The sequence below is a fragment of the Choloepus didactylus genome, chromosome 14 (assembly GCF_015220235.1).
Source record: "Choloepus didactylus isolate mChoDid1 chromosome 14, mChoDid1.pri, whole genome shotgun sequence".
In the NCBI taxonomy this organism is placed as follows: domain Eukaryota; kingdom Metazoa; phylum Chordata; class Mammalia; order Pilosa; family Megalonychidae; genus Choloepus; species Choloepus didactylus.
The window spans coordinates 97,097,256-97,123,853 of record NC_051320.1 but is presented as its reverse complement, the minus strand read 5'-3'; the positions used below and the strand labels follow the sequence as shown (position 1 = coordinate 97,123,853).

The 26,598-nt window shown below is 65.5% G+C and overlaps 2 protein-coding genes across 5 annotated transcripts in view; both read left to right on the top strand.

Annotated features, from left to right (window-relative positions):
* Positions 1 to 25,552, top strand: part of TSNARE1 (t-SNARE domain containing 1) — a 143,795-nt gene extending 118,243 nt beyond the window's left edge. For all 3 annotated transcript variants that reach the window (XM_037803642.1, XM_037803640.1, XM_037803641.1), the window contains exons 10-14: positions 802 to 957; positions 14,367 to 14,439; positions 16,570 to 17,049; positions 21,861 to 21,947; positions 24,547 to 25,552. In XM_037803642.1, the coding sequence (XP_037659570.1) occupies positions 802 to 957; positions 14,367 to 14,439; positions 16,570 to 17,049; positions 21,861 to 21,947; positions 24,547 to 25,133 (1,383 nt within the window). In that variant the 3' untranslated portion in view covers positions 25,134 to 25,552. The remainder of the gene's footprint in view (positions 1 to 801; positions 958 to 14,366; positions 14,440 to 16,569; positions 17,050 to 21,860; positions 21,948 to 24,546) is intronic.
* Positions 3,514 to 10,074, top strand: LOC119509656 (formin-like protein 20). Of its 2 annotated transcripts, none has more exons than XM_037803654.1 (3): positions 3,514 to 7,058; positions 7,225 to 7,732; positions 8,001 to 10,074. In XM_037803654.1, exons 2-3 carry the CDS (start codon positions 7,579 to 7,581, stop codon positions 8,690 to 8,692), a joined length of 846 nt encoding a protein of 281 aa, XP_037659582.1. In that variant the 5' UTR covers positions 3,514 to 7,058; positions 7,225 to 7,578; the 3' UTR covers positions 8,693 to 10,074. The 2 variants fall into 2 exon arrangements, with proteins under 2 accessions (XP_037659582.1, XP_037659583.1); XM_037803655.1 differs by having other exon boundaries at positions 3,514 to 7,732; positions 8,001 to 8,160; positions 8,646 to 10,074.
* Positions 25,553 to 26,598: the final 1,046 nt, after the last annotated feature.

The following is a 26,598-nucleotide window of genomic DNA, read 5'->3' as shown; positions in this document are numbered from 1 at the left end:
ATCATACACTTTGGGCGACTCGTAAGGTATTTGAGTCGTGATCAGTAAAGCTGTTACAATTTCTAGGGAAAACAATGACGACGACAAGACTTACCACCCTTGGGTGGTGCTCTGTGCCCGGCTGTGTGGGGTCAGGCGGTCACTGCTTCCCTCCGAGCCTCAGTTTCCCCAGCTATTCACTAGCCCTGCAGCCCCAGCCTTGCAGCTAGAGCTAGATCTGTGATGGGCTCTGTGAGGGGCTCCTGGTGGGCCCACCCAGGTGAGAAGCTGGACTTCGTGTTTGCACATGGTGGGGGGGAGCTCTGGGGGTTCACAGAGAGGCCTGGGACCCCAAAAGCTCCTTGGGGCCAGGGGCCATGTCTTAACTCATCCCATGTCCCCAGCCGGGTGCCATGGACAGGGGCCGTTCTCCCTGCAGCCAAGCCTGAGCCAGCCAGAGACGGGCACACCTGCCAGCGTGGGGGGCCAGCCTGTGCCCGCCCACCCCCACCCACCACCATCCCCTTCTGCCCCATTACCCCTGCTCCCTGAATCCCACCTGCCCCAAACCCCACCTGCAGCCAGTGCCCCAACATCCCATCAGGACCGAGCCCAGGTTGCAGGCCCAAGAGCAAGTCAGCATGCAGACTCCCAGGGGCCCTGGGGTGCATGCGAGCTGGTGGCTTCGCCTCCTGGTCCTCAGTTTCCCTGTCTCCAACAGAGCCGAGGGTGCCTCCTTCCCAGCTGGGTGAAGATGCAGGGCCTCCGAGCTTGGTGGTAAGGAGATGTGGGTGGTGACGAGTCTGTCTCTGTCACCAACAGAGTCCCCGGGCCCCCCTGCCTGAGCTGGCGGACGAGGAGAAGGTCTTCAATGGGGGCGACATGTGGCAGAGCCAGGAGCAGGTGCTGCTCCCGGAGATCACCCAGGACGACCTGGAGGCCATCCGGCTGCGAGAGGAGGCCATCCTGCAACTCGAGGTGAGCCGGGCCCGGGCGCACACCTGTGTGTGTGTGTGCGTGTGCACACATGTGCGTGTGCAGTGACTCGCAGCTCTGCTGACCCCATCAGGCACTTGCCCTATACCAGCAGACGGAGACCAGTCCCCGAGCCTGAGCCTGGGGGAGCAGGGCAGGGCTCTGTGGTCTGCGGTGGAGCCTGGAGCCAGGTGTGTGTGTGTGTGTGTGTGTGTGACCTGACTGGGCCCTGTACCCTCACGTCTCCCCACCGTCCTCTCCACAGGCGTGTGTGAGCGAGTGTCAGCGAGCCCCACTGCCCGGATAAGTGCATTCAGAACATAGGACACCAGGGGGCTTGGTGACCTGCTGGGGGGCCGGCCTCACTCAGGGGTCTGACTTTGCTCTGGGAGTTCGGCTTTGCTTCGGGAGGTTGGCTTCGCTCAGGGGTCCAACTTCACTCCAGGGGCTGGTCTGGCCCAGGGCACTGGCCTCTCCCCACTGGAGCCTGAGTGTCTTGCTCCCAGGCCTCCGTGAAGAGGCTGAAGGGCTGACAGGGCCTTGCCAGGTGCCAGCCACCCGTGCTGGGCAGCCTTCGAGGGGCCGGCGGGGACCTGCTCTCTGCCATGGCAGGGACACCCAGGATTGGGTTCGTGCAGCTGGAGGCAGGGCCAACGGTGTCTCCCCAGGCTGTCCCTTCATAGGGAGATGGTCGCCACTGGCTTTGGGGAAGCCCTGGGCAGCCCAGCGTCGGGTGTGGGCCAGGTGAGGGCTCCCTGCGCAGTGTGGGCTGGGCGGTGGGCAGGGCAGGGAGGCGAGGGGCTGTGTGGGGGCTGCTGCTGGGGTCCGGGAGGGGTGGGGCCTAGGCACAGACAGGGGCTGTGGGGACGGGCTGTGGGGACGGGGTTCTGGGGGCAGGGGCTGCAGGGATGGGCTGCTGGGACAGGGACTGTGGCTCTAGGACACCCCGAAGTTACCAAGTGACCTGAACCACAGTGAATTTAACCCAGGGCCTGGGTGTGCGGCATGGGCGGCGGACACAGGCCTGGGGGGCAGGGACACTTCCTCCATGTCCCTTGGAGCCCCCGGCTGACTGGGTGCCTGCAGGGGACCTGCAGGAAGACGGCGTGGACAGCCTCGTGGCCTGCCGCTGCCGCTCTGGGTGACCCTGCTGAGCCCCCGCCCCTTCTGGCCTCATCTCCTCGTCTGCAGCCTGGGGGCACCGCCAAGGGCATGGAGCGAGGGCCATCCCTGCCCGTGGGTCAGGGGGACAGAGGGTGGGACAGGAGGAAAGGGACAAACAAGACGCGAATTTCTGTTATCCTTTAAGAACCCTCTCCCAGGGCTGCAGCTGGCCTGGTCAGGGGGGCTGGCTCCGAGTGGGGGGCGTTGTCTGCAGGCATCTGTCCTGAAGGTGCCCCTGCCTGGCGTCTGTCCTGCAGTTACCCCTGCCCAAGGGGCTGGGCCTGGTGTGCGGGGGATGTTTTGGGGAGGGGGCTGCAGGAAACAGCCTCGGGAAGAAAACAGAAAATGGGGTGATTTCACACCTTGGTTTGCTGCAAACTGTTCGCCTGTGGAATTTAGTAGACTTGTTATCACCACCCACACAGCGACCCCCCTCAAGTTGGCCACCCAACTCAGGCCCCTCCCACGTTCCCTGGGAGCTCCAGATTCCCACGGTTTTATACCATCACATCTCCCAGTCACCCAGGGGAGCCCTGGAGAGGAGACCCTCTGATGGCCCTGGCCGGGCTCGGGGACTCGACTGGCCGTACCAGGGGAGGGTGGAGGACAGACAGGGACACTGAGGCCCAGAGTGGGCACCGCAGCGGGTCTGTCCATGGCAGGGACCCCTGCTCACCTCTCCTTGCTTATGCCCCTGTGAGCGTTATGGGGTGGAGCTGTGGCCAGGGTGGGCAGTGCTGTGGAGGGGAGGCTGGTTGGGGGCCCTGGGCCTGGGGGGCTCTTGGCTGGTGGGCCCCACTCTCCACATGCTGTGCCTTCCCTGTTCGTCCCCCTCCTCCCCACAACCACCCTTCTGGCAGAAAACAAGGGACCTGGATTGGGAACCCAAAGTCCTGGCTTTAGCACTGAGTTCTGCCCCCGACCAGCACGGTGACCCCAGAGCCACTACGTCCTGGGTCTGTCCCATCTGTGAGGTGGGGGGCGGTGGGCACCCCCATGTCCTCCTCAGCAGGGCTGTCCCCGGGGGGACAGGGCAGCGGAGGGGAGACAGCAGTCCAGGCACTCACCTTGCCTCAGTGGCCCCCTGCCCTGTTCTTAAGGATGCTCTGTGAGGGTGTCTTGCCCTGGCAGGACAGAAGTTTGGGGGGCGCCCCCTAACGACCCCCATCTCAACCCTCCCTGTGGCAGCTGGCCTTCCGTCAGTGCACATCCCATTAGACCCTGGTGCTTCCCAAAGTGGCACGGGGCAGCCTGGACGGCCTGGGAGTGGGCCCACCCCCCAGAGAGCCTCCCCTCCACCCACAGCCTTCAGGGACCCCCACCCCCACCCCATGCCCTCTGGCCTACCCTGTGCTGGCTGCGGGAGGAGGACTCAGGCCTGGGCCTGTGTGAGCACTTACACCCCTGGGCTCATCTCCTCCCACCTCCCCACGCCCCCGGGGCCAGCACAGGTGGGCACAGCAGAGCCCGACGTTTGCCAGCCCCCTGCCACCTGCCCCTGCCCTGGCACACGCGTCCGCCCAGGGCCCAGCGCAGATTCGAGTCAGTCTGGACGGTGCCTGGCCCCTCGCCCTCCTCTGCCCCACACTCCCCCCTCAACAGGTGGCAGGGGTCAAAGGTGCAGGGCCGAGGGGGCACCTGAGGAGGACAGCAGCCAGTGGCAGGGACCCGGGTGTCGGCAGCCACCTTCTGTCCCTCGCTTCCCCTTTGCCCCTTTCTCAGGTGAGGCTGAGACCCGGAGGGCTGGGGCTGGTGGTCACCTGGAAGGCCTGGGGCTGGTCCCCAGCACCCTCCTTCCTGCCCCCACTGCCCTAGCACCCCCCCCACTTTCCCCAGCACCTCCTTCCTGGCCCCACTGCCCCCAGCACTCCTCCACTTTCCCCAGACCCTCCTTCCCTGCCCTCATCACTGCCCCCTGCCCTGCACTTCCTTGTCTGTCTCTAGGTGGCCATGGGCTCTTGGTCTTGCTCGGGGTGGTAGAGAGAAGGGCCTGGAGAGCTCGGCCTCCCCTGAGGGCTACTTGCTGGCCACCGCGCCAGAGCCTCCTCAGGCCTAGGGGGTCTTGCTGGGACCGGGCTTGGGGTGGGAGGTGGGGTGCTGGCACCTGAGGGCACTGCCCCAGCGCGCTTCTTCCTAGCCCAGGGTGCCCACAGGGCTGGGCCTGGGCCTCTCGGAGCCCTCACTGCTGGAGCTGGGGGCTCCGGGGCGGCCACAGACCCCTCGAAGGACCTTCTCGGAGGCCTTCGATTCAGGACCCGCACCCCTTCTCACCCCCCGGCCCACCCCCAGGCCCGGCTCTCTGCGGTTCCCTGACTGTCCGTCCACCCACACCCCTCAGAACGCTCCCAGGGCACACGGACAGCCTCCATGCTGCAGCTCTGTGCCCACCTGTGCCCACCGACCTGTGCCCACTGACCTGTGCCCACCTGTGCCTGCTGACCCGATGCCACCCTGGTCCCCTCCCGCAGCCCTGGCTGGGGTTCTCCCTCCGAGGCCTCGCCCCTCTCCCTGGAATGCAGCTGCTGGCTGTGCCCTGCGCCCCTTCCCTGCCTTGTGCTGCCCACCCATGTCCTGTGCTGGACCCTGAGAGCCCAGAGAGGGGGCTGGGCTCCGGTCCCACAGCAGGGCCGTGGCAGCCAGTCCCCGTGGCTCCTTCCAGCCTCTCCGTCACCCCCCTGAGCCCTGCTTTCCTAACTGGGACGGGGGTCCTGGTCTTGCCTTGTGGGTGCCAGTGGGTGGAGGATCCCTGCGAGGCTGCCTGGAAGGTGGGGGCCACGTGTGGGGCAAGATGAAGGGGGGCACCCCGGGGAGGCCAGTGGAGCTGCTGGGAGCAAGGCGCTGCTGGACCCCCTGTGCTCAGAGCCTTGTATCTCACCCCAGGGGAATGGGCACCCCATGTCCCCTCAGCGTGAGGTCTTGACCTTCCTTCCTGATGCCATCCTGGACCCCCCAGCCCTGTGTGCAGCTGGCTCCCTCACTGTGTCCTGGGGTTAGGGGGTGACCCCCACTCCCCACCCCCCCAGAGGCCTGCCCCACCTGGCTGTGCCCCAGCCTCTCCTGCAGCCCTCCTTGCTCTCCCTGCCCTGGTCCCGCAGCCCCCAGCACCCCCGTGGGACCCCTCGGGGCTGCTTTTCCCTCCTGCCAGCCCCTCCCTCAAAGCCTCCACCCGAGAGGCTGGTCCCAGGCACCCCGGCTTCCGGCAGCTCTCTGGAACTCTAGAGTATTCCAGTCTGAAAGGACCTCGGCAGCACCACCCCCCAGGCGCCCCTCCCAGCACACACCGAGTCCCCAGGAGTGAGAGGCTGGTGTCTGGGGGCAAGAAGAGGCTTCGGGGCCTTGAAGCTGAGCAGAGCTGCTGGCCCAGACGCCCCCAGGCCTCCTCGGAGGGTGTCGCCCCCAAAGTTGGGGGGCCTGGAGCTGCTGCCTCTGCACCCACAATGAGATGCTGTGGCTTTCACCACCGTCCCGCCACCTCTGCCTGCGAGCCGGGAGTCATGGGCGTCCCTGGGGAGGAAACTGAGGCCCAGAGAGCCCCAGGGGAGCTGAACTGGGGCTGCCAGGTCGGGTCCGCCCCTGCCGCGGGGGTCCCAGGGGAAGCCTGGGGGCTGATGGTGGGCATGGCCCTGTGCTGAGAGCCTCGTGCGGGGTGGGCGGCCTCAGGGAGAGCAGTGTCCAGAGGCAGAGTGGGCGGTGGGCTGTGCCCGGCAGCTGCCACCCCCAGCCCGCTCGGTGCCAGGGAGGGCTCCAGCTGGAGTCCCTGCCCAGACGGATGCCGTGGAGGGCAGCTCTGCACTCACCCAGGGGGAAGGGAATTCAGGAGAGCCACCTGGGGAGATGCCCCGGAGAGAGGGAAGTCGTGGTGTCCTGGGGCCGGCCACCAGGGACTCAGAGACTTGGGGGCAAGGGGGACCTGGGCAGACAGGGGTGGCCGCCTGTGCAGAGGTGAAGGCCGGCGGGGGCACAGACGCCAGAGAGAGTGAGCCCCAGGATGCACTGGAACCCCACGGAGCACATGGGGACCCCATGGGGTGAGCAGGAACCCCATGGGGCAGGCACAAACCCCACAGAGCACATGGGAACTCCACAGGCCTCGTGGGAACCCCACAGGGCTCACAGGAACCCCACGGAGTGAGCAGGAACCCCACGGGGCTGGGGAGCTCAGAGCAGACCCCTCCCTGCTCACAGTGCCCCCCCCACCACACCACCTGAGGGCCTCGGTGGCTAATACAACCTTCCCCAGGGGTCTCCGCTAGGTGAGGGGGCTGGGGGGCCTGTCCCCATCCAGGTCTTGGCACAGCCCGGCCCACGGGAGGGACAGGTCAGCCCGGGTGACCGTGAGGCCGTGCAGGAGCTGAGTCCCACGGGGCCATGGCCGGGCAGTGGGAAGGACGGAGGTGCGGTCAGGCGGGCGTGTCTTCAGGTGGGCGGGTGCCCCCAGCCACTCCCCGGGGAGACAGGAGAGGCCCGCGGGTCACGCCGGCCCTGCCTCTCTGGAAGCTTGGCTGAGGAGCCTCTCCCCACCCCTGGCTCCCAAACTCCCCACCCCACCCAGCGGCTCTCCTCACCCCCCACTGACCTCGCGGAGAGTGGTCAGTCCCCACCATGGTGCCCAGCACCCCCGTGTGCAGCAGACCCCGATGTCCCCACAAGGCCAATGCCGGCACAGTGGCCGGAATCCAGCCTGGCCCTCGGGCTCCACGGTGCCTCAAGGCCATCGCCATCCCTGTCAGTGCCACCGGCAGCCCCGACGCCCTTCCAACGCCGTGATGCTCAGGGTGTCCCTCTGCGGCTGGGCTGGCTGACCCTCAGGCTGTCCTGCACACGCTGTCCTCGGGGCGCTTGTGGCCCCTTCCTCTCCTGCCCCCTCCCTGCCTGCCTGTGAGAGGCCCTGGACGGCAGTGCCCTCTCCCGGCCCCTGGGCCTGCATATGGCCGGACGAGGTGGGTCCCACTTACACCGCCTGGGAGGGGCAGCCCTGGGAGTCCAGAGGGAGGGTGCCTCGTCCCTGGGAGAGGGGGTGCCCCGACCTGCTGGCCACAGAGGGTCCTAGCCAAGCCACCACCTGCTTGCTGCGACGTGGACACGGGCTGTCCGTCTCTCTGGCAGTTCAGCGAACATGTTACGCCTCTGTGATCAGAAGGAGACCCTGCCGCAGCCAAGCGTCGCTCCCCGGCGCCTGTGACCCTCCTCACTGTGCCCCTGGCTCAGGCCTCCCAGTCCAGGAATGAGCCCCCGGGGGCCCAGGTGGCAGCCCCGAGGGAGGCTCCCTGCTGGCAGAGGTGTCAGTCCCAGGAGGCTCAGAGCTGAGGTGCTAATGGATGGTAATGGACCGAGGTGTGGCCCTGAGAGGGACAGATTTGCATTTTCAGGGGAACTTGCTTCTGCCTCAGAGCTGTCCGGGTCCACTAAGAACTGCAGAGCTGCGGACCCACTCCCCAGGACGCAGCACCCATCCCCCAAATGACCTCCCAGGCCGCAGCACCCCAGCCCCTCACCCCCACTGAGCTCCAGGACCCAATCCCGCCCCCCACGCCAACGCCCACCCAGCACCCAGCATCCGTGCACCCACAGGCCTCTGCGTGGTTTGGGGCTGGGGATCCCGCCCCCCCCACTGGTGAGCGCCCTGGGCACTGCAGTGTGGGTCCGTGGCGTCCGGGGCTGTGGGCCCAGACCCTGGGTGGAGGGGGGGAAAGTGTGTCCCTGTGGCACTAGGGAGGTTCTGATCCTCTGGGTCTGGGGTGTGGATAGGAGACTGTGGGGCTCCAGAGGGCTTGGGTGGGTCTGCATTGCCGCTGGGGTGGGAACTGGGGAGGCTTTGGTGGCTGTGGGGCCCAGCTGTCGTGTGCTGGTCCCAGAACAGCCTGCCCTGGTTGGCTCCACAGCTCCTGTCTTCTCAGTCTCCCGTCCCTGCACGCCCCCTGCATCCCACTCCTCTGGGGAAGCCGAGGTCTTGGCAGAGAGCTCCCAGAGGACCCCCGAGGACCCCCCGAGGTCCTGCTGTCCTTCCGGCGCACCTCGGGGCCTGCTCCGCCTCCTCTCCAGGTGCCACCAGTGGAGCATTCCTCTGCAGGGCGGGGGGCTGCCCCTGCCCCTGCCCAGGACGCCCTCTCGCTGCCCGGCCCCTGCCTCCCTGCGCCCTCCTCCTGTCCCTCTTTCCCGGGTCTGCAGCCGCCCCGACTGGAAACAAAGCACCTTCTTTCAAGCTCACCCCGCGCCCAGCCCCTGCCTGGATTCCCGGAAGCTCTGTCCTCTCTCCTCGCCCATCCGCCCACCTCAACCAGGGCGGCCTCCGGCCCAGGGCCCCCTCTCAGCCGACGGCTCGCTCCTTCCTCCTCCAAACTCGTTCCTCGGTGGCTCCCAGGACCCAGGGCGCCCTCCGTTTTCCCAAGGGGGCCCCTGCTCGGGCCCTTCCTGGGTGGTCCCCTTTGTCCTCCTTCCTTCCAGACCCAGGGTGCCCGGGCACGGTCCTCGCCGCGTGGCGCCCTCTCCCCTCACTCGCTGGGTGGCCCCTGTCCGTCTCCATCCAGTCAACAGATGCCCACGGACGCCTCCCAAATGTCCACGTCCAGCCTGACCAGCTCCCCCTCCAGACTCGGTGTCCTGCCACCCACCCGCCACTCGGCACTGACCGTCTGTGCCCCAGGTCCCCACCTGCTCCTGCTGTCCTCCCCGTCCCGCGGAGGGCACCTCCGTCTTCCCACGGCTCCGGCCCGGCCCGTCGAGCAAGCGTGGTTTCTCTTCCTCACCCCCCACGCAGTCTGACGGCAGAGCCCGTGGGTGTCACCTTCCTCCACCCCTGCTGCTCCCCGGGCTGCAGAAACGCCCCTGCCACTGGCACCCTCTGCCCCGTCCCTCCAGCTGCCCGGGCCTCGTTCCCCCAGGTGCTCACTCAGCCCACGCCCTCTCACCTGCGCGTGCTTACTCAGGTGTCACCCACCCCTCAGAGGCACGGCCACACACACGCACACACTACCACACTACCTCCCTCTTCCTGGCACTCAGCACCTTCTGACATACTGTTTACTGAATTCTTTATCTTGTTATTGTTTATTGCCCTCCACTAGAACAAAAGCTCCATGAGGAAGGGGTTTGTGTCTGTTCTAGAACTTTCTGTGCCCCAGCCCTGAACGATGGACGACTGGCTGGCTGGACTGACGAATGGGTGGATGGACGGACGGATAGACAGATGGATGGATGGATGGACTGATGGATGGACGGATGGATAGAAGTGTGGGTAGATGGGTAGATGGATGGACAGACAGATGGGTAGACGATAGGTGGATGGTTAGATACGTTTTATGTTTTGGGGGCTCTGTGGAAGATTTGACTTTTAAAAGGAGGTCTCTGCCATGTTATTTTTGTGCATCTCTTCAATCCAAATGCCCTCTGAGAGCGAGCGCTCCTATGTCCCTATTTTTTCAAAGGTGAAACTGAGGCTCAGGGAAGCCCTGTCCTTGGCCGAGGTTGCTCACATTGCGTGTGGCAGAGCTGGGGTTTGCGCCCAGGCTGCTGGGCCCTGGCGTGTGCCCTGCCTCTGGGTGAAGATAAAGGAGCCACCAGGCTCGCCCCCCAAGGTGGAGGGGTCAGCGTCCTGCGTCCTGTGCTGGGCGAGGTTGATGGGTGTGGACGTGAGTCCCCGCAGTCCACCCACAGCCTGTGGTGGGCACTGGGCCCCTGGCCCGGGCTGCCTTCCCCGCGGGGTCTCCCCTGCTGGGCCTGGCGCTGGTGTGCGCGCGTCACCTGACACAGGTGCAGCCAGCGCTGGCTGCTCTGTTGCCATGGCTACCGCAGGCCCAGGAGGAGGAGGATGGAGACGCAGCCTTGGTCCTGGAAGGTGATCAGGGCCCACGCGGAGCCCCCGGCCCAGTGCAGCCCACCCCGCCGCCGCGGTTGGCATGGCACAGCCCTGATGCAGGCCGCAAGTAATCTGGTTACTATCAAAGTAGAAATAAAGAAATAAACGCAATTTGGCTATTATTCCATTAACTGGAACAGTTGTCTGTGGCTGGGTGGTTGCCAGGATCCTAATTACACATAGAAATTGTGTGATGGGGAGAAACGCAGCGGCGTTTTTTCCTCCTTGCTCTTAAAGGAAGGGTTGCAAACACGTGCACGCGCACTCGCATGGAGGTTTTATTATTTCCCGGGCAGGGCTGCTGTGATGCGGTACCAGTGAAAGAAGAGAAAGAAGATTCCATGAGAGCTTTTAATGAGTTCCAGTTTTAGAAGCAATCAGAAAAATAATTGCATGATTTAAACATTTACCAAGTTAAGGTTTTTTTTAGTCTCTGTCTCTCTCCTGCTTTCTCTGTGCCCACGCCAGGGTGCACGGCCCTGGGTGCTTGCCGCCCTCGTGTACCTCACTGGGGCTGCTCGGCGCCCCCTCTGGGCCCCCAGCCCCCAGGGCCCCCCAGCCAAGCCCTCTCTTGCGTCCACTGAGAGCTGAGAGCTGGACATCTGCCAGCAGCTTCCCAGCCCTCCCCAGCCCAGGCCCCCGGGTGGGACTCTGTGTCTCTGACCCACCCTCACCCAGAGCCGAGGCTGCCCAGGGCCCAGATCCGAGGACAGTGACCCCAAGGACGGTCATCTGTGCTGCCACCTGTGCCCAGATGCTCCCCGGTGTTCTACTGCTGGCCGCCCAGCCCACCCGCGGTGCCCTCCTGGGGTCCACTCTTTCTCCCAGCTGCTCACCAAGGTCCACCCCAGCTGCAGGGCCGAGACCCCCAGGCCAGTGGCCTCCAGGGCCGTGCCTGCTCCCAGCCACTAGGAAACAGCCCCTGGCAGCACTGAGAGGGCTCCCGGCTCCGAGCATTCGCAGCCCGTGCAGCCGGCAGGGTCTTCAGTGAAGCCCCTCACTGTGGGGGTCCCTGGGAGCAGAGAGCAAGGGGGCTGCTCCTGCCCTCCTGGCCTGAGGGTGGGCTCTCTGCTGCCCACCCCACAGAGCTTGCTCCCAGGCCCTTTGGGTGTTGGAGCGCTTGCCCCCGTGGTGCCCCCAGCCCTCCTTCCCCCGCACTGTGACTCTACTTCCCTTTTCATGCTCCAGCTCCACACTGAGGGGCCCGTGTCTGTCTTGCCTGTGAGTCCTCACTAGCCGTGCACTAGTTAACGTCCCTCTGTTCAGCCCCGTGTCGGGGGCCGGGTGACCTCTGTCCCCGTGTCCTCTCCTTGAGTCCAGCAGGGGGTGGGCGGGAGCCCCCTCCAGGGCCCCAGCATGGAAGACACTGCTGCCCCTCCCTTCCCGGTCCGTCTGTCCTGCCGCACAGAGCCCCAGCACCTTCCGACCCATGTCACAGGGGCCTGTGCAGTCACCCCCGCCCCGTGGCCAGCAGTGGGCGCCAGGCCTGCGGCCCCCTCGGCAGCACCCCGGGGCCGGCCTCCAAGGCTTGCTCTCAGACAGCCTTCCCGAAGGCCCTGGGCCCTGTGGGGAGAGCAGCGTGGAAAGTGTCCAGGGGCACCTGAGCGGCGAGCTTGTGGCCGGCCAGGAAATCGCTTTGTCTGTGGTTTCAAAGGCTCCCCGAGCCCAGAGTGTGGGTGCATGTGCCCTCTTGGCACCCCAGAGCGGTCTGGCTTGGGGACACCACATTCCTGCCCTGGGCTGTCCCAGGTTACCGGAGTCCCTGCCCAGACAGGGAGCACCCAGTACAGGAGCCACGTGTCACGGAGTGGTGGCTGCAGCCCCCAGGCTGTCCCCGTCGCTGGGGTCCTGGGCCCCCTGCCCCTCCCTTCCCTCCTGCCCTCGCCCAGGCCGGGTCATGCCCGAGGGCAGGCAGTGGAAGCCTTCCCTGGCCTGGCCACTGCGGCTCACAGGGAGGGGCTGCAGCACCGAGGAGCCACTCCCAGGCGGGCGCACTGTGCCCCAGCACTGCAGGGAGGCCCGGCGTCCCCCGGGGCTGGAAGGCTTGATGCCTTGCCAGGATGTGCAGCACCCAGCGGCCGTGCGGTCGTTTCCTGGGTCTCCACAGTGGTCAGGTGCCCGGTGGGGCCCGAAGGGCTCAGACCTGGGGCAGGAGGGTCTGGGCTTGGCTTGCAATTCTGGCTCTAACAGTGACTAGCTGCGTGTCCTTGGATGCATTACCCTACCTTCCCGTGACTCAGTCTCCCTGTCTGTGAAGTGGGGATAGTGGCAGGCGTGGGGGAGGTTGAAGTGCGGCCTGGAAGCCCTCAGAAGGCCCCGTCGCTGCCCGAGAACACAGCCAGACCCAGGGTGTGCCGGGCCAGGGCTTGGAGGGAGCAGGGCCTTCTGCAGGGGTGAGGGCGTGCTCAGCGGCCGAGGTTGAGGCCCGGGGTTTGGCGCTCAGCGTCCGGCCTCTGGGGTGGTGGGGGCACCAACCAGGAGTCCTGCTGCGACGGGGCCAGTCGTGGCCGTGACCGTGGTCCGGCTGGCCTGCAGCCTTAGCTCACGACCTCAGCTCCTGTGACATCGCCGTGGAACCCAGCCCCGGCCCGGGCCCCCCGCTTCCACCTGCTCACCCCGTCTGCCCGCAGCTGCTGTGCCAAAGACAGACAGGCTGGGTGGTGACCCCCTGGGACTGAGACTGGGCCCCCACCCCCGTTCCCACCCTTCCCCGCCACCGGCCGGATTCCCACAGGGCGGCCGGCCGCCCCTGCGCCGTGTTTCAGCCCAGGAATTGAATTGCAATTGATAGTACATGTCGATTTAAGATGATGCTAATTGCTTCATTTCCCAGAACACTCCTAAAATGAAAATGAATTTCCCTGTAATATTTTGCAGTGGAGTGAAATGACCCTTGCAGAAATCAATCGCAGCTCTGAATGAGCCGCAGGGTTGGGGGGAGGGGTGGGAATCACGCGGTCCCTCCCCTACATCCCCCCTCCCCTTTCCCCTTCCCCTCCTGCCCCTCTGTGCAGGGCGTAGGTGCCCACCCCTGGCCTGGGCTCACCCAGCCTTGACCAGTCGCTGTGCAAGGGGCTGACCACGGCCAGGCGCCCTGGGGAGGAAACTGGCTCAGAGGTGGCCAGTGTGCCCAGGCCCCGCTGGTCAGTGGAGGGGCCGTGCTCTGGGCAGGGCCACTGGGCAGGAAGGGGCTGGGTCAGCGGGCACAGGTGTGGTCTCAGCTTTCCCATTCTGAGAGGCCGGGGAGGTCACAGAACCACACGGAGCCCCCGACCCCTCCTCTGTCACATGGGTGTCGAGACCTCCCCTCCCAGGGTGGTGCCCCAGCCCAGCTCCGGAGGCAGAGTGAGCAGGGCGGCCGCTTCCCTCATGCTGGGGTGGAGGGTCCCTAGAGTCCTCCTGGCCCAAGTTTCTGCTCCTTACCCTGCTCACTAGCCTCATGGAGCCACTAAGTCCTTAGGTGTCCTTAGGTAGCCATGGGGCTATCATCTACCCACCCACCCACTCACCATCTATCCACCCACCCAGCCATCCACCCACCCACCTATCCACCCACTCGCTATACATCTATCCACCCACCTATCCATTCATTCATCTACCCATCCACCCATCCATCCATCCACCCATCCATCTACTCATCCATCCATCCATCCATCCATTCATCCATCTATCCACCCACCCACTAACCATCCATCCACCTACCCACCTATCCATCCATCCATCCATCCATCCACCTATCCATTTATCCATCCACCCATTCATTTATCCACCCATCCATCCACTCATCCATCCTTCCATCCATCCACCCATCTACCCACACATCCACCCATCCATCTATCCATCCACCTACCATCCACCTATCCATCCATCCATCCACCCATCCACTTATCCACCCACCCACCCACTTACTACTTCAGAATTTCCTGTGCAACACCTGTGCCTAACTGGTGCTCAGGTCTGGGCACACAGAAAGGGAAAGGGGCAGGAACCCCAAGCAAGTGGGGGTGGGGAGAGTTGTTGTCTGCAGGGTTGATGCTCTGCTCTGGACAGTCTCTTCCATCCTCTAGTTAAGCATCCAGGACAAGGTCAGTGACAAGGCTCACAAGTCCCCAGGGGCAGATGCTGAGTCCTTAGCACCCAGTGAAGGAGCTCATGTCCTCTGGGTACTCAGAGAGCTTGGGGCCAGGCCCGGGAGTCAGAAGTTGAGTTCCTGGGCCCTGGGCCCTCCTTCTCTAACAAGAAGTGGCCAGAGCAGCTGGTTCTTGGTTCTGTGGCCCCTCCATATCCCACTCAGGGCCCACTTGCTTTCTGACAGGCTGTGCCCTTGACTCCACACCCTGCAGGCCAGGCAGCCCCTCTACCTCCTGACACAGCCACCATCTTGTTTCTGCAGAGTGACCTGTTGGATGTGAACCAGATCATCCAGGACTTGGCCGCCATGGTGTCGGAGCAAGGAGATGCCATCGGTAGGTGCCCCAGTCCACCCTCCAAGCCACCTGCTGGACCCCAGGGCCTGCTCACTAGGCCCCACCTGCCCGCCCCTTCCCCCAGGTGGGGCAAGCTGCTGTCAAGATGAGCCAGGCCCCGCTCCGAGCGTTTGCTCACCTCCGTCCCAGCCCCCCAGGCTCCTTACCCCACCTGCTCTGGCCGCCTCCCCCAGCCCCTCGGGAAGGGGGCAACCCTGCCCCCCAGCTGCTCATGGAGTCTCTGACCTTCCTGGGTGGGGGGTGGGGGCCACGGCTGCAGCAGATGCCCCCGCAGCGTGGGCTCAGGGTGTGGGCTCGGGAGCTGCCTTTGCGTCCTGATTCTGCTGCGGACGGCTCAGCCTCAGTTGCTTCTCTGGAACGAGAGTGGCACCAACGGCAGGGCGAGTGGGAGGGTGCACGGGGTTGCACACAGGCTGGCCAGGGCGGGTGTCCTGAAGATCCCCTTCCCCTCAGAGAGGAATCAGCTCCCTTTGGGCCCCGCCGCAGCGTGGGGTCGCCCAGGGTGGGGTGGGGGCCCAGCAGGACCCCAGGAGGCCAGGCTCCTCCCACTCCTAGGGGAAGGCCCCGCGTGCGACCAGGGGCACCGGGCCGGGCCCTGGGGGGTGAGAGCCGGGATGGGGAGGTGAGTGTGGAGGAGGGGAGCTGGCGGCTGACCCCATAGGTGGGGACACAGGCCACTGGGGCCAGGGATGCCCGCCCAGCCTGCCAGCTGCCCCCCTCAGCTCATCCTCTGCTCCCCACTGCCGTGGGATGGGACACGGGCAGCCCTGTGTCCCAGAGCTGGGCCACGTGAATTTTAGAACAGGTCCACTGGAAAACAGAGAGAGAGATCTTTCTAGAACTCTCCTGTCTTTACCTGGGTCCATGCCTAACAAATTAGGCCACGAATGTTAAAAAACAAAATGGGGGTGGGAGCCTGGCCACTGGGCATGGGGAGTTCCCTTTCAAGTGCTGACCCTGACGGGGGGCTTGGGCTCGCCCCCTCCTGCCGGAGCAGGGTGGCTGTTGACAGGAGCCACTTGCCCAGTGCCCGCCTGGCAAGGCCAGACTTGAACACTCATGCCCCTGACCCTGTGGGTCATGTGAAGGCCCTGTCCTGTCAGCCCACTCACCTGGTGCTTGGCTTCAGGGGGCTTTGGGGAGATGCCCACGTCGCCACCCTCCCTCAAGGCTGCCCTCCTGGTTGTTGTGGTGCCCCTCCTTTCCCCCCCGGAAGGCCCTGAGACCCCTGCCCTACCCAGTCCACACATATGGGGTTTAGGGGCTTCGCAGGTAAGGCCTGGAGTGCCTGGTACCTGAGGCTCAGCCTGGGTCTGAACTGGGCCGGGGGAGGGACTTAGGCTCCCTGGCCGGGCTCTCGTCCCATTCTGCAGCGGGCAAAGCGAGGCCCAAGGGGCGGGTTCTGGTGCCACTGAGCAGCCGGCTTGCAGCCAGGATCAGAGCCGCTGCCTTGCCTGCCCTCTGCATGATCCGTCCCTGGCCTGTCACCTGGTGGCTCTGCCCCAGCTGTGGACAGTCTCCTGCTTCTCTCTCGGCCCGGGAGTGGGTTCTGCATGATGCTCTGAGGACTGGGCATCTCCCCTGACCCAGCAGGGCCACCCACCGTCCCTCTCCTGGGGGCTGGATCTGCAGAGGGGCTTGAACCAGCACGCAGGGCCTGCTGCTGTGGCCCTCTGCCCCTCGTTCCCCTCGGGCCTGGGCTTCTGGAGGTGCTCTGGGCCCCAGGGAGGTCTCAGATGGGTGCCCCGATCACCTCTTCACCGTGTCCTTTCCCCGGGACCCTGCTCCCCATCCCCCAGTCTCCAGGCCGTCGCCCACTGGCCACCGCAGCTTGGCCACCTCTGGCTGGCTGTGGGTGTAGTGGGGCTTGCGGAATGGTTTTCCCAGCTGGGCCGGGTGACCGACCCACCCACACAAGCCCCTCTGGAAAGGCGAGGGCTCAGCACACGGCAGGGATACAGGGATACCAGTGCCCTTTGCTGGGTGTGTGCTGTGTGCCCAAGGTGCAGCTCCGTGGGCTCCCCTCTGCGGGCGCGGTGGGGGTCCCAGCCCCCCACGGGGCAGCGCTCTCCCACCGGCCTGTCCGCTCAGCCTCCGCTGCCTTTCCAGGGTCCAGCAGCAGCAAGCCCCCCTGCCGGCAGAGCTGCAGCCCCGAGCCGGCCCTGGCGGCCCTGCTGCCCGGCGATGGGCCCGGCCCCACACGCCTACGCCCGGGGCCCCACTCGCGCACCAAGACGCGCAAGCCCAACTTCAGCCCGCAGGAGACCGAGGTGCTGGTGCAGAGGGTGGCACGGCACTACCCGCTGCTGTTTGGCGCCCTGCGGGCTGCCCCCGCCCGGAAGCACCGTGTGTGGAGCAAGATCCTGCAGGCCGTGAACGCGCTGGGCTACTGCCGCCGCGACCTGGGCGACCTCAAGCACAAGTGGCGTGACCTGCGCGGCGCCGTGCGCAAGAAGCTGGCGGAGCGGCCCTGCGCCCTGCCGGGGGGTGGCCCAGCCCTCAGCCTCACGCCCGTCGAGCGCATGGTGGCGGAGACCTTCTCAGCCCCGGCCCCCCAGGGCGAGGGCCCGGTGTTCGAGCCCCTGCCAGGTAGGTGGGCCCCTCCCACCCCACCTGCTCTGTGCTGGGTCTCCTGGCAGCACAGCCCACTGCCCGCTTTGCCCCGCGCTGCTTCTGGATGGGGAAGTCGAGTGCCAGGGCAGGGCAGGGTTGCCCATCTTGGGGCCGAGGAGCCGGGGCTCAGAACCAGGACCGTCCTGGCCTGAGCCAGGGTCAGCCTGGACGCGCCCCCGACCACAGCCTAGTGCAGGCAGGGGCTCCAGAGACACCGCCGGCCGCTGAGGGCGACATGAGTGCCTCCCACGGGGTCAGGCACTGCCCTTGGCCCCAGGGGCAGGTGTCATTTCTGTCCTCCTCACCCTCACCCCAGAGAGGCCAAATGAGCATCCATGGGGCTCGGGGAGGATGAGGGCCACACACTCTCTCCTTCCTGCTGGACCCCAGTGGGGAGTGGTGGGTCCTGGGCAGGATCCCCGAGATAACCCACCCTACCCCCCACCGTCTTGAGGGTTCGAAGCCCCCTCGGTAGGCATCGTCAGCTGCTCCCAACCCCTGTACGTGTGGACCCAGGGTCCCAAGAAAGCCAGGGGCTCACCCAGGTCACAGCCGAGTGGGAGGGCTCGGAGCTGGCCTCCAGCCCTGCCCCTGGCCTGCTGGCCCCGCCCACTGCCTCCATGTGCCAGGCGGCAGCCCTGGGTTAGTCAGTGAGCACTGTGGGATCTCGGGGAGCCAGGGGGCGCCCCGGCCCCAGGGCCTCCCCCCACCCCCGCACCCACCCGGGCCTCTTGGGTGTGGAGGAGGGGGGAGCACCTCCTCCTCCTGACCCCCCTCTGCTCTCGTCCTGCAGGCCCTTCTCCCAGGTCCCTCTCAACCCCCAGACCTGGGAGAGGATTTGGGGGCCCTTGGCCTCTTGGGACATGGTATGCACTCCCCCCAGCCACCAAATACACACATCTGGGCCCATGGGTCCACCTCCAGGGACACCCTTTGCTGGACGTTTCTGTGCCTGGAGAGGAACACACTGATGCCCGGCTGCACCCTTCCTCTGCCCCAAGGGCGCTGCTGGCTGCCTGCTCGCTGCCGCCTCCCCAGGCACCTCCTCGGTGTCCCCTGCTCAGGACCAGGAGCTCCTTGCAGCTGAGCCCCAGTGACCATCATTGGGAGCTGTTGAAAGGAGTCCTGTCAGAACCCTTCCTGAGGACACCAAGCAGCCCCCAGGGCAGCCAGATCCAGGCAGTCCAGGGCGGTCCAGATGATCCAGATGAATCCAGGATGATGCAGCTCAATCCAGGACGATGCAGATTGATCCAGGTTGATCCAGGATGATCCGGGACAACCCAGGATGGTGCAGATTGATCCAAGTTGATCCAGGATGATCCAGGACAATTCAGGATGATGCAGATTGATCCAAGTTGATCCAGGATGATCCAGAATGATCCAGGTGGATGGAGGATAATCCAGGTGGATCCAGGATGATCTGGGACAATCCAGGATGATGCAGATTGATTCAGGTTGATCCAGGATGATCCAGAATGATCCAGGTGGATGGAACATGATCCAGGTGGATCCAGGATGATCCAGGATGGTGCAGATTGATCCAAGATGATCCAGAATGATCCAGGTGGATGGAGGATGATCTGGGTGGATCCAGGATGATCCAGGACAATCCAGGATGATGCAGATTGATTCAGATTGATCCAGGATGATCCAGAGTGATCCAGGTGGATGGAGGATGATCCAGGTTGATCCAGAATGATCCAGAATATGTCGGGATGATGCAGATTGATCCAGAAAGATCCAAGACGGTCCAAGGTGGTCCAGGTTGATCCAGGACCATCCAAGTTGATCTAGGATGATCCAACATGGCCCAGCGTAGTGCAGGTTGATCCAGGATGATCTGGGACATTCCAGGGAAGTCCAGGATGATGCAGATTGATCCAGGATGATCCAAGTTGATCCAGGATGATCCAGGATGGTTCAGGGTGGTCCAGGTGGATCCAGGATGATCGAGGACGATCCAGGGTGATCCAGGGCGATGCAGGGTAGTCCGGGATGATCCAGGACCGCAGGCCCCAGCCTCACTGAGATAAGCAGGGCCACAGGGAGCCTTCAAATGCCCCCAGAGGTGACAATAGGCAGAACCCCCAGCAACCAGTCCAGACCACCATGCCCCAGTGCACCCTTAGCTGCTCCCTCTGTGGGCATCGATGCAGCTGCTGGGAAAGGGCCTGCAGGCACAAAGCAAACCTGGACCAGTCGGAGACTGTGTGGACCCAGGCACTGCAGGGCTGGGCTGGGGTGGGCCTCGGCAAGGGGGTGGCCAGGGTGGATGGGGACTGGGTGTAGATTGGGGCTGCCCAGGATGGATGGGGGCCAGTGAGGATGCACGGGGTCCAGCTGGGGTGGACAGGGGCTGGCCAGGGTGGATGGGGGCCAGCAGGGATGGGCGGGGGCTGGTCAGGGTGGATGGGACAGTGGGGATGGATGGGGGTCAGTGGGGATGGCAGGGGCCAGCTGGGCCAGGAAGGGGACTATCACCTAGCCCTGAGGGACCCTCTCACCAATGTTCTGCAGAGGTCAGGGCAGGGGGCAGGGCTGCCATGGTGGGGGTGGGGCAGACGGCATGATGCAAAGGGGTTGGGAGTAGTGGCATCCAACACCCAGTCCCTTCCCTGCAAGCCCCTCACCCACTCAGCAGGTGCGCTCACCCCTGCCGCCCCCTGTGCTTGGGTGGGAGCCAGCCGAATGGATGAGATGCCCCTGGCCCTGGTGGGAGCGCCTGGGCAGGGCTGCCGCCCGCTGACGTTTGTTGAGTGACCGAGTGAGAGGCCTGGGACCCTTGGCGGTGAGGCACTGCAAAGCCTGATGGGTGACTGGAGATCTGGCCCCTCCTGCAGGGTCACATCATGGCCCCCACTATGGGGCTGGGGTTGCCTGACTTGATAGAGTCACATGTGTCTCCCCCCAGGGAGTCCCCACGCCCGAGGCCCATGAGCAGGGTGAGCAGGCAGGCTCCACTGCCCCGGGGTGCCCACCCGTGCTGGCTCTGCCCGGGGTGCAAGCATCCTGCATTCCAAGTGGGCCTGGGGGTGTGTCTGGGAGGGCAGGACTGGCAATCCCTTGACTTTTGGATGCCTGGGGGGCGGGAGTCAGATCCCCTGTGGAGCAGCTTTACACCCAGCCCTGCCCGCAGTGCTTGGGTGGGGTCCAGGGGCCTGCAGCGGGGTCTGGGTCCGTGAGCTTCAGCGTTCACCCTGTCCCTGTGCGTGGCCTCGGGCCTGTCGCCGCCCCTGGCAAGGGTGAGGAGCTGGCTGTGGAGCCGGGGCTGGTCGTGCGTCTTTGCAGAGAGCCCTGTCCGAACCTGGGGCAGGGTGGGCAGGCCGTGGGCTGCACGGGGTGGCCGGTGCCCGTGGGCCTGGGCGTGACGCCTGCAGCTGTGGGAGGGGGGCTTCCCGCTGGGGCAGCCCCGGCTGCTAGAATCAGCGTGTGCAGGGCCGACTTGGCTCCACGTGTCTCCAGGGGCAGGGCCCCGTGGGGCCCAGGACCGCGACTCTGGGTGGGAGGGCGGCGCCTCTGCGTTCCCGAGCAGTGAGGCCGCGGTGGGGAGCACGGCCCCCCAGGGCCCCTGTGCGGCCCCAGACCCAGGCAGCATTTCCCGACAGGCGCCCTCAAGCCCTCTCCAGCTGGGGCAAGGCCGTGGTGTGGTCTGCAGGCCCACAACCCAAGGGACCCCGAGGGGCCCGGGAGCAGGGTCCCTGCCCGCAGCAGGGCCTGAGGGGTCGCCTTCCGCCTCCGTGGCAGTTGTGGGTGAACAAATGAAATGTCTGGCCCCGTCCTTCCTTCCGTGTCCCCTTCTGGGCTGGCTGGAGGGGAGTGACCTTCGGGTGTGGGAGGACACATCCTGTTCACTGCAGGGAGCGGCTTAGCCACCCGCATCTGCAGGAGAGGACGTGGGGTCCTGAGCTCGAGGAAGCCATCACCCACTTCCTTCCTCTGTCCCCTTGGGCTCCAGCTCGGGGCACAGGCTGGGGCAGGAGCCAGCGAGGTGGCCCCGTGATGGGCGACTGGGCTGTGTCTGCTGCTGCCCGCTGCTCCCCAGGAGCACTCTGACCCTGGCATGGCCTTGGGGTCCATCTAGCCTGGGCTGGGGGCAGGCAAGAGACTGCGGCCAGCTCCATGGCCCCAGGTTAAAGGTCAGGGTGAGGCCTGGGTGGGAGGCTTCTCCCAGGTGGGTCCATGGAGGCAAAGAGGGGGCTGCAGTTTCCAGATCCTCTGAGCCCCTCAAGCGGCAGTGAGCCGGGAGAAAGCACCATCTCACACACACACACCCCGGATGTGGCCCCGGGGAAGGCTCCCTCCTTCCTCCCTGGTTTCCGGAGCCTTCTCTGCCCCAGGCCAGTAGGGGGCCAGGCCCAGGCTGCACAGCTGCTCCCGGGAGGTGTGAGGTTGAAATTTAGGTTACTGCCTCCAAGGTTCTCCCAGGTGCTCGGTGCCTTCTAGAACGTTCTCCTGACCTGTTCAGTGGCTGACAGGCCTATTGCCGACTAGGCAGGAGCTTCCCAACCCTCTGGGTGGGACCCGCCCTTTGGGGACGAGAGGAAGCTGAGGCTGGGGGAATCTCCATCCCTCACCCGGGAAGGGGCGGACCTGGGGTTCACAGGCAGCTGCCCTCGGGGCGGGGCGACAGCCCACCCGGCTGCTCCTGCCGGCGATGCCCCCTGCCGGGCCAGGCTGCGCTGGCGGATGTTCACGTGGCCTCCCCAGGCTCATCCCTCGGGGTTCCCTCACGAGAGAAGGACAGGGTCTCTCCTGTAATTGCTGTCTCTTGTCTTGACTTGCAGGGAGTTTTGAAGCCAGCCCTGAGGTGCTCCTGCCCGTCCTGGGGCGCCGTCGGCCAGCAAGCTCTTGGCTGGAGCCACCGGCGCCAAGTAAGTCAGGGTGGGGGCCAGGTGCCCGCCCAGCTCCCTGCCGCCCTCCCGGAGTTCTGGGGCCCAGGCCGTTGCCTGGGCTTGGGAGGAGCCAGTCCACGGGGTCTTCTCGGAGCCCAGCCCCTGCTGGCCACTGCCCTGGGGCAGACTAGTGGTGGGACGAAGACGGGTGTCCCGGGGAGGGGCAGGGCGAGTGTGGTCAGCGGAGGGGAGAGCCAAGGGCCGCTCGGGCCGCCTTGGGGACGCTGCAGCCGCTGTCCGGCTTCTGTCCTGGCTGCACTCCGCACGGGGCCTGCACCCCTCATGCCGGGAGGCCCCGGGTCACAGGCCAGCGGGTAGAGGGCAGTGTGAAGGCCCCAGGCTGTCTCCCTGCCGGTGTGCCTGGGGTGGGGTCCCCATGTGAGGCGTGGCATGGCCTGAGGGGGTGGGGGCGTGGCCTGAGGGTGGGGGCGTGGCCCGAGGGTGGAGCATGGCCTGAGGAGCAGGGCGTGGCCTGAGGGGGTGGGGGCGTGGCCTGAGGTTAGGGGTGTGGCCTGAGAGGGGGCGCGGCCAGAGGTTGGGGGCGTGGCCTGTGAGGCGCCTACCTGTGTGCGCTGTCCTAGGAGAGCTGTTCCTTCCCGACTGAGGGCAGGCAGGGGCTCTGGGTCTCTACTTCCCTGTTGTGGTGGCAGGACAGGAGGGGATGAGCGGGGCGCGGGCCTGGGTGGGCTCTTCAGGACCCCCACATTCCCTGCTGCCTCCCGCTTCCCGGGCGGCCGGAGTCGGGTTGGGGGTTGCTGGGAGCCGTCTGATGGCCTGGAGGGAGGACAACTACTGGCCTGTTTTTGCTTGTGTTGGAACTTGGAGCAGCCTCCAGGATGGCCTGGGTCCACCCTGGGGGAGCCCAACTTGGTCCCGGCTGGGAGTGGAGGGTCCGCTCGGCTCTTGCTGGTCCCCGACACGGGGATGAATTAAACACAGACCTTCCCTCGAGCGTGTGTCCCAGGGGAGGGGCAGGGGTGGGTGAGTGCAGATGAGGGGGTGGACGGTCCAGTGCAGCGAGATGAGGGCGGGCGTGGAGGGGGCGGAGGGCATGGAGGGAGTGGAGCAGCATGTGCGGGGCTTTCAGGGAAGTGGGGAGAAGTGCTGGCAAGGAGTGGGTGGGTGGTGACCCCCATTTCTCCTGGGCCTGGGAAGTCCAAGTGCCTGGAAGATTGTGTCGTGTTGTGCTCGGTGGCGCAGGTGTGCTCAGGTGACCATGGGCTGACCGCAGCTGAGGCACATCCCCGCGGGTGGCGGCTGTGGGACCCAGCTGGGCCCAGGCACTTGTCCTCACACTCTGGGTGGGCTCCAAGCTGGGCTGGCGTCCCCTCTCTCTATGGCTGACAGCCTCGGAAGGTCTGGGTGGCCACGGGCTGGCCCCTTATGGTGGCTGGGAGCGCCGGGCTGGGAGGGCATCGGCTGGTGCCTGTGGGTGATGCAGAGTGTGGCTGGAGGCTCCTGCCCTGGGCCCCAGCCCTGCCCCTCCCTGCTCCCCTGGGACAGGGTGGGGTCTGCAGTGGGCGAGGGGCACGCTCACTGGAAGCTCTATCCAGACACTCCAATGGGAACCACCCAACGGGGCCGGCAGGAAGGCTCTGTCCTGAGGAGCAGTGTGGTCAAGAGGACGGATGTGTATGTGGGAAGCCAAGAGGACGCGACAGTGAGGAGGGCGACGAGAGGAAGGAGGAGGAAGAGGAGAGGCAGCAGCGCCAGCCGGGCCAGCCCTGTGCCCGTGGCACCTCGTTGGGTGTGGGTGTCCTGGCACGTCCTCCGGAGGGACTGTGACGTCATTTGCCATCACAGAGTGGGAGCCACAGCCGCGTGGATGAGACAAGCAGGGCTCCGCCGTAGACCTCCCGTACAGAGCCTGGCCGTGCACTTCCATCCTGCTGGTTCGCGACAAAGACCCCCCCCACCCAGTGGTGGATTGGCTCACCCGCCGCACCTGCCAGGCCTCCCCAGGCACAGACCCTCCCGGCTTCCCTGCTGTCTCTTCCCATACACGCAGAGCTCCTAGGTCCCCAAAGCCAGTCCTTTGTTGGCAGATTGGAGGTGGGGTCCAGAGAAGGGATGGCTCTTAGTCCAGGGCCCAGCGCTGTCACTGGCACAGCCGGGCTTGGAGCCCAGATCTAGGGTTCTGGGTCTGGGGCTATCCCTGCTGCCCTGGAGAAGCTGTCCCTTCACGCCCCCCCTCGGGACAGCCACTGGGGGCATGGGTGGGGGGACAGCCAGGAAGGATGGATGGATGCTTGTATGCAGTGGACGAGTGGGGAGGGGTGGGCAGTCCAGTGGACAGACGGATGGATGGATGGACAGACAAATGGGTGAAAGGTGAGTGGGTGGGCGGGTGCGATAGGCAGATGGACAGACAGGATGGTGGGTAGTGAAAGCCTGACTGCCTGGACCGTGGGTGTTGGCGTCTGCGCTGGTGGCACTGCAAAGCCAGCAGCTTCGCTCTGTCGCGGTTCCCTCACCCCTCAGACCAGAGGCTCCAGGGCTGGGCGGGGGCACCTGCCATCCCCTCCCATGGCCCTGCTGTGGCCACAAGGCGTGACCCCTCCCTGTCTCCCTCCACTAGCCGGCGAGGAGGACGACATCCCCGGCTGCCTGTGGGTGCCCCTGCGAACCCTCGACGGCCCCGGCCTGCCCGAGCCCGACGCCCTGGACTTCCGAGGAGTCTTCCCGGCGCCCGCCCCCTCTCCCTCCCCGCCGGCATCCCCCGCCTCGGGCCCGCCCGCGGCCGCAGTCCCAGGGACCCCCGGGCCCTCCCCGACCCCCCCGGCGTCCTCCGGGAAGCCCCCGGCGGCGGGACCCGAGGCGGGCGCCTTGGAGCAGCGGCTGCTGGAGTGTCACCGGCGGCAGGGCGCCCTGCTCGCCTCCTGGGCCCGGCAGCAGAGCGCGCTGATGGCGCAGCAGAACCTGCTGCTGCAGCGGCTGGCGGAGCAGAGCCAGCGGCTGGCGGACGGCGTCGAGGCCCTCAACCGCACGCTCGGCGGGCTGGCGGGGGCGCGTCCGCGCACGGAGCCCGCACCCCCCGGGGATGGCGTCCCCGCGGCCGGAGGGGCCCGGGGACTCGCCCCAGCCTCCCCGGACAGCCCCGCGGGCGCCCCTGCCGGCCTTGAGGCCTTCTCGGGGATGATCCTGAAGGTGGAGGAGGAGATGTAGGCGCGGGCAGCCCGGGTTCAGGGTGGGGGGCGTCGCCACAGGGGCCCCTCCGGGACCGTCTCAGGGACGACACTGTCGGAGCTGGAAGAGGGACATCGGGGCACGGCACGGCGCCACCCAGCCCGGGCACCCTGGGTGTCTGGCCCTGGACACGGCCCCGCTGGGTGCCTGGGAGGAGCCCCCAAGAGTCCAACTCGGGGTGTCTCCTGGGAGCTTGTCCTCCTCGGGGCGCAGCTGTGAAGGGGCGGGGTTTCCGACCCGGGGAGCCGCGGCTGGGGTCTGCGCTCCGTTCCCTCCAATTTCATATTTATATTATTATAAATATATGTACGCACATACGGTACTGGTACCGTATGGGGGTGGGATGCCGTTTTGTACCTGTTGAATTTTCTTGCAAAAATATTTTTCTTAAATAAGCATAAAAACACAAAATGATGGTGATGATGATGATGATGACGACAAGTGAAGGAGACAGAACCTGTGCCTTTCCCCCTGACGCCCTATTCTGTCCGCCACACTCCCCGGGGTCTCGGCCGGGGAGGCCTCAGGAGAGGGCAGGTGGAGCCCACCCCCCACCCCCACCCGCCCTCCGGGGGCCTCGGGCTTGTCCTGGCCCCGCCGCCCCCGGCTCCTCCTCGGTCTTCTCTCACCCGACCCCCGCGGACAGAAGCCTTTTCCGGTAACAAGATGCAGAGGAACTGGTGTGAGCTGGACAGTGTGCTGGTCTCAGAAGCTTCTGGAAACCCCAGCCCAGAGAAGAGCAGAGGTCAGAGTGTTATGGTGGACAAGCAGGAGGGATCTTTTCATTGCGGATTCTCACTGGGTGCCCAGCAGTGGTCAGTAACTTCTGTCTACAGAAGAAAACCCAGCCCTTCAGCCATGCGTGCAGCTGTCCTCTGCCGGGTGACCTGCCGCCTTCTTTCTGCCACCTCTCCCGCTAGGGCCCTGAGGGCACTGACTGTTCCCCGGGAAAGCACCCTTCACCCTACAGAGCCCAGGCCCCCGCAATGCCACTGCCTCCAAGAGGCCTTCCTAAATCCTTATTCCAAGGGGAAGTGACTGGCCCTCCTGGGCTTCTGAAAAATGCCCTTGGGTTAAGTTTCGCCTCTCTTGGCAAGGGACACTTTCTTCTGGTATTGTAGCCTTACTCCAGTCACAGCCCCTGTGCTAGGCCAACACTGGCCCCTGGTCACACACTGAGCCCAGACACTGGTCACACACTGAGTCCTGACCCTGGTCATGCTCTGAGACCTGATTCTAGTCACTCTGAACCCTGATCCTAGTAGTACACTGAGCCCTGATCCTGGTCACACACTGAGCCGTGACCCTGCTTAGTCCCATGTGTATTGATAGTTGTCAGTGCCTCCTCTGCGCCAAGCCCTGTGGTAAGTGCTAACACACAGAAGCATCCAAGGATGGCAAGGCCCCTCTTCTCACAAAACTCAGTCAGCTCTAGAAAATGGAT

Excerpts from the sequence above, each read along its gene's own strand:
- LOC119509656 (XM_037803654.1), top strand. The coding sequence starts at position 7,579 with ATGACCTCCCAGGCCGCAGCACCCCAGCCCCTCACCCCCACTGAGCTC. Across the intron at positions 7,733-8,000 it reads GGATCCCGCCCCCCCCACTG|CTCCTGTCTTCTCAGTCTCC; the intron begins GTGAGCGCCCTG and ends TTGGCTCCACAG.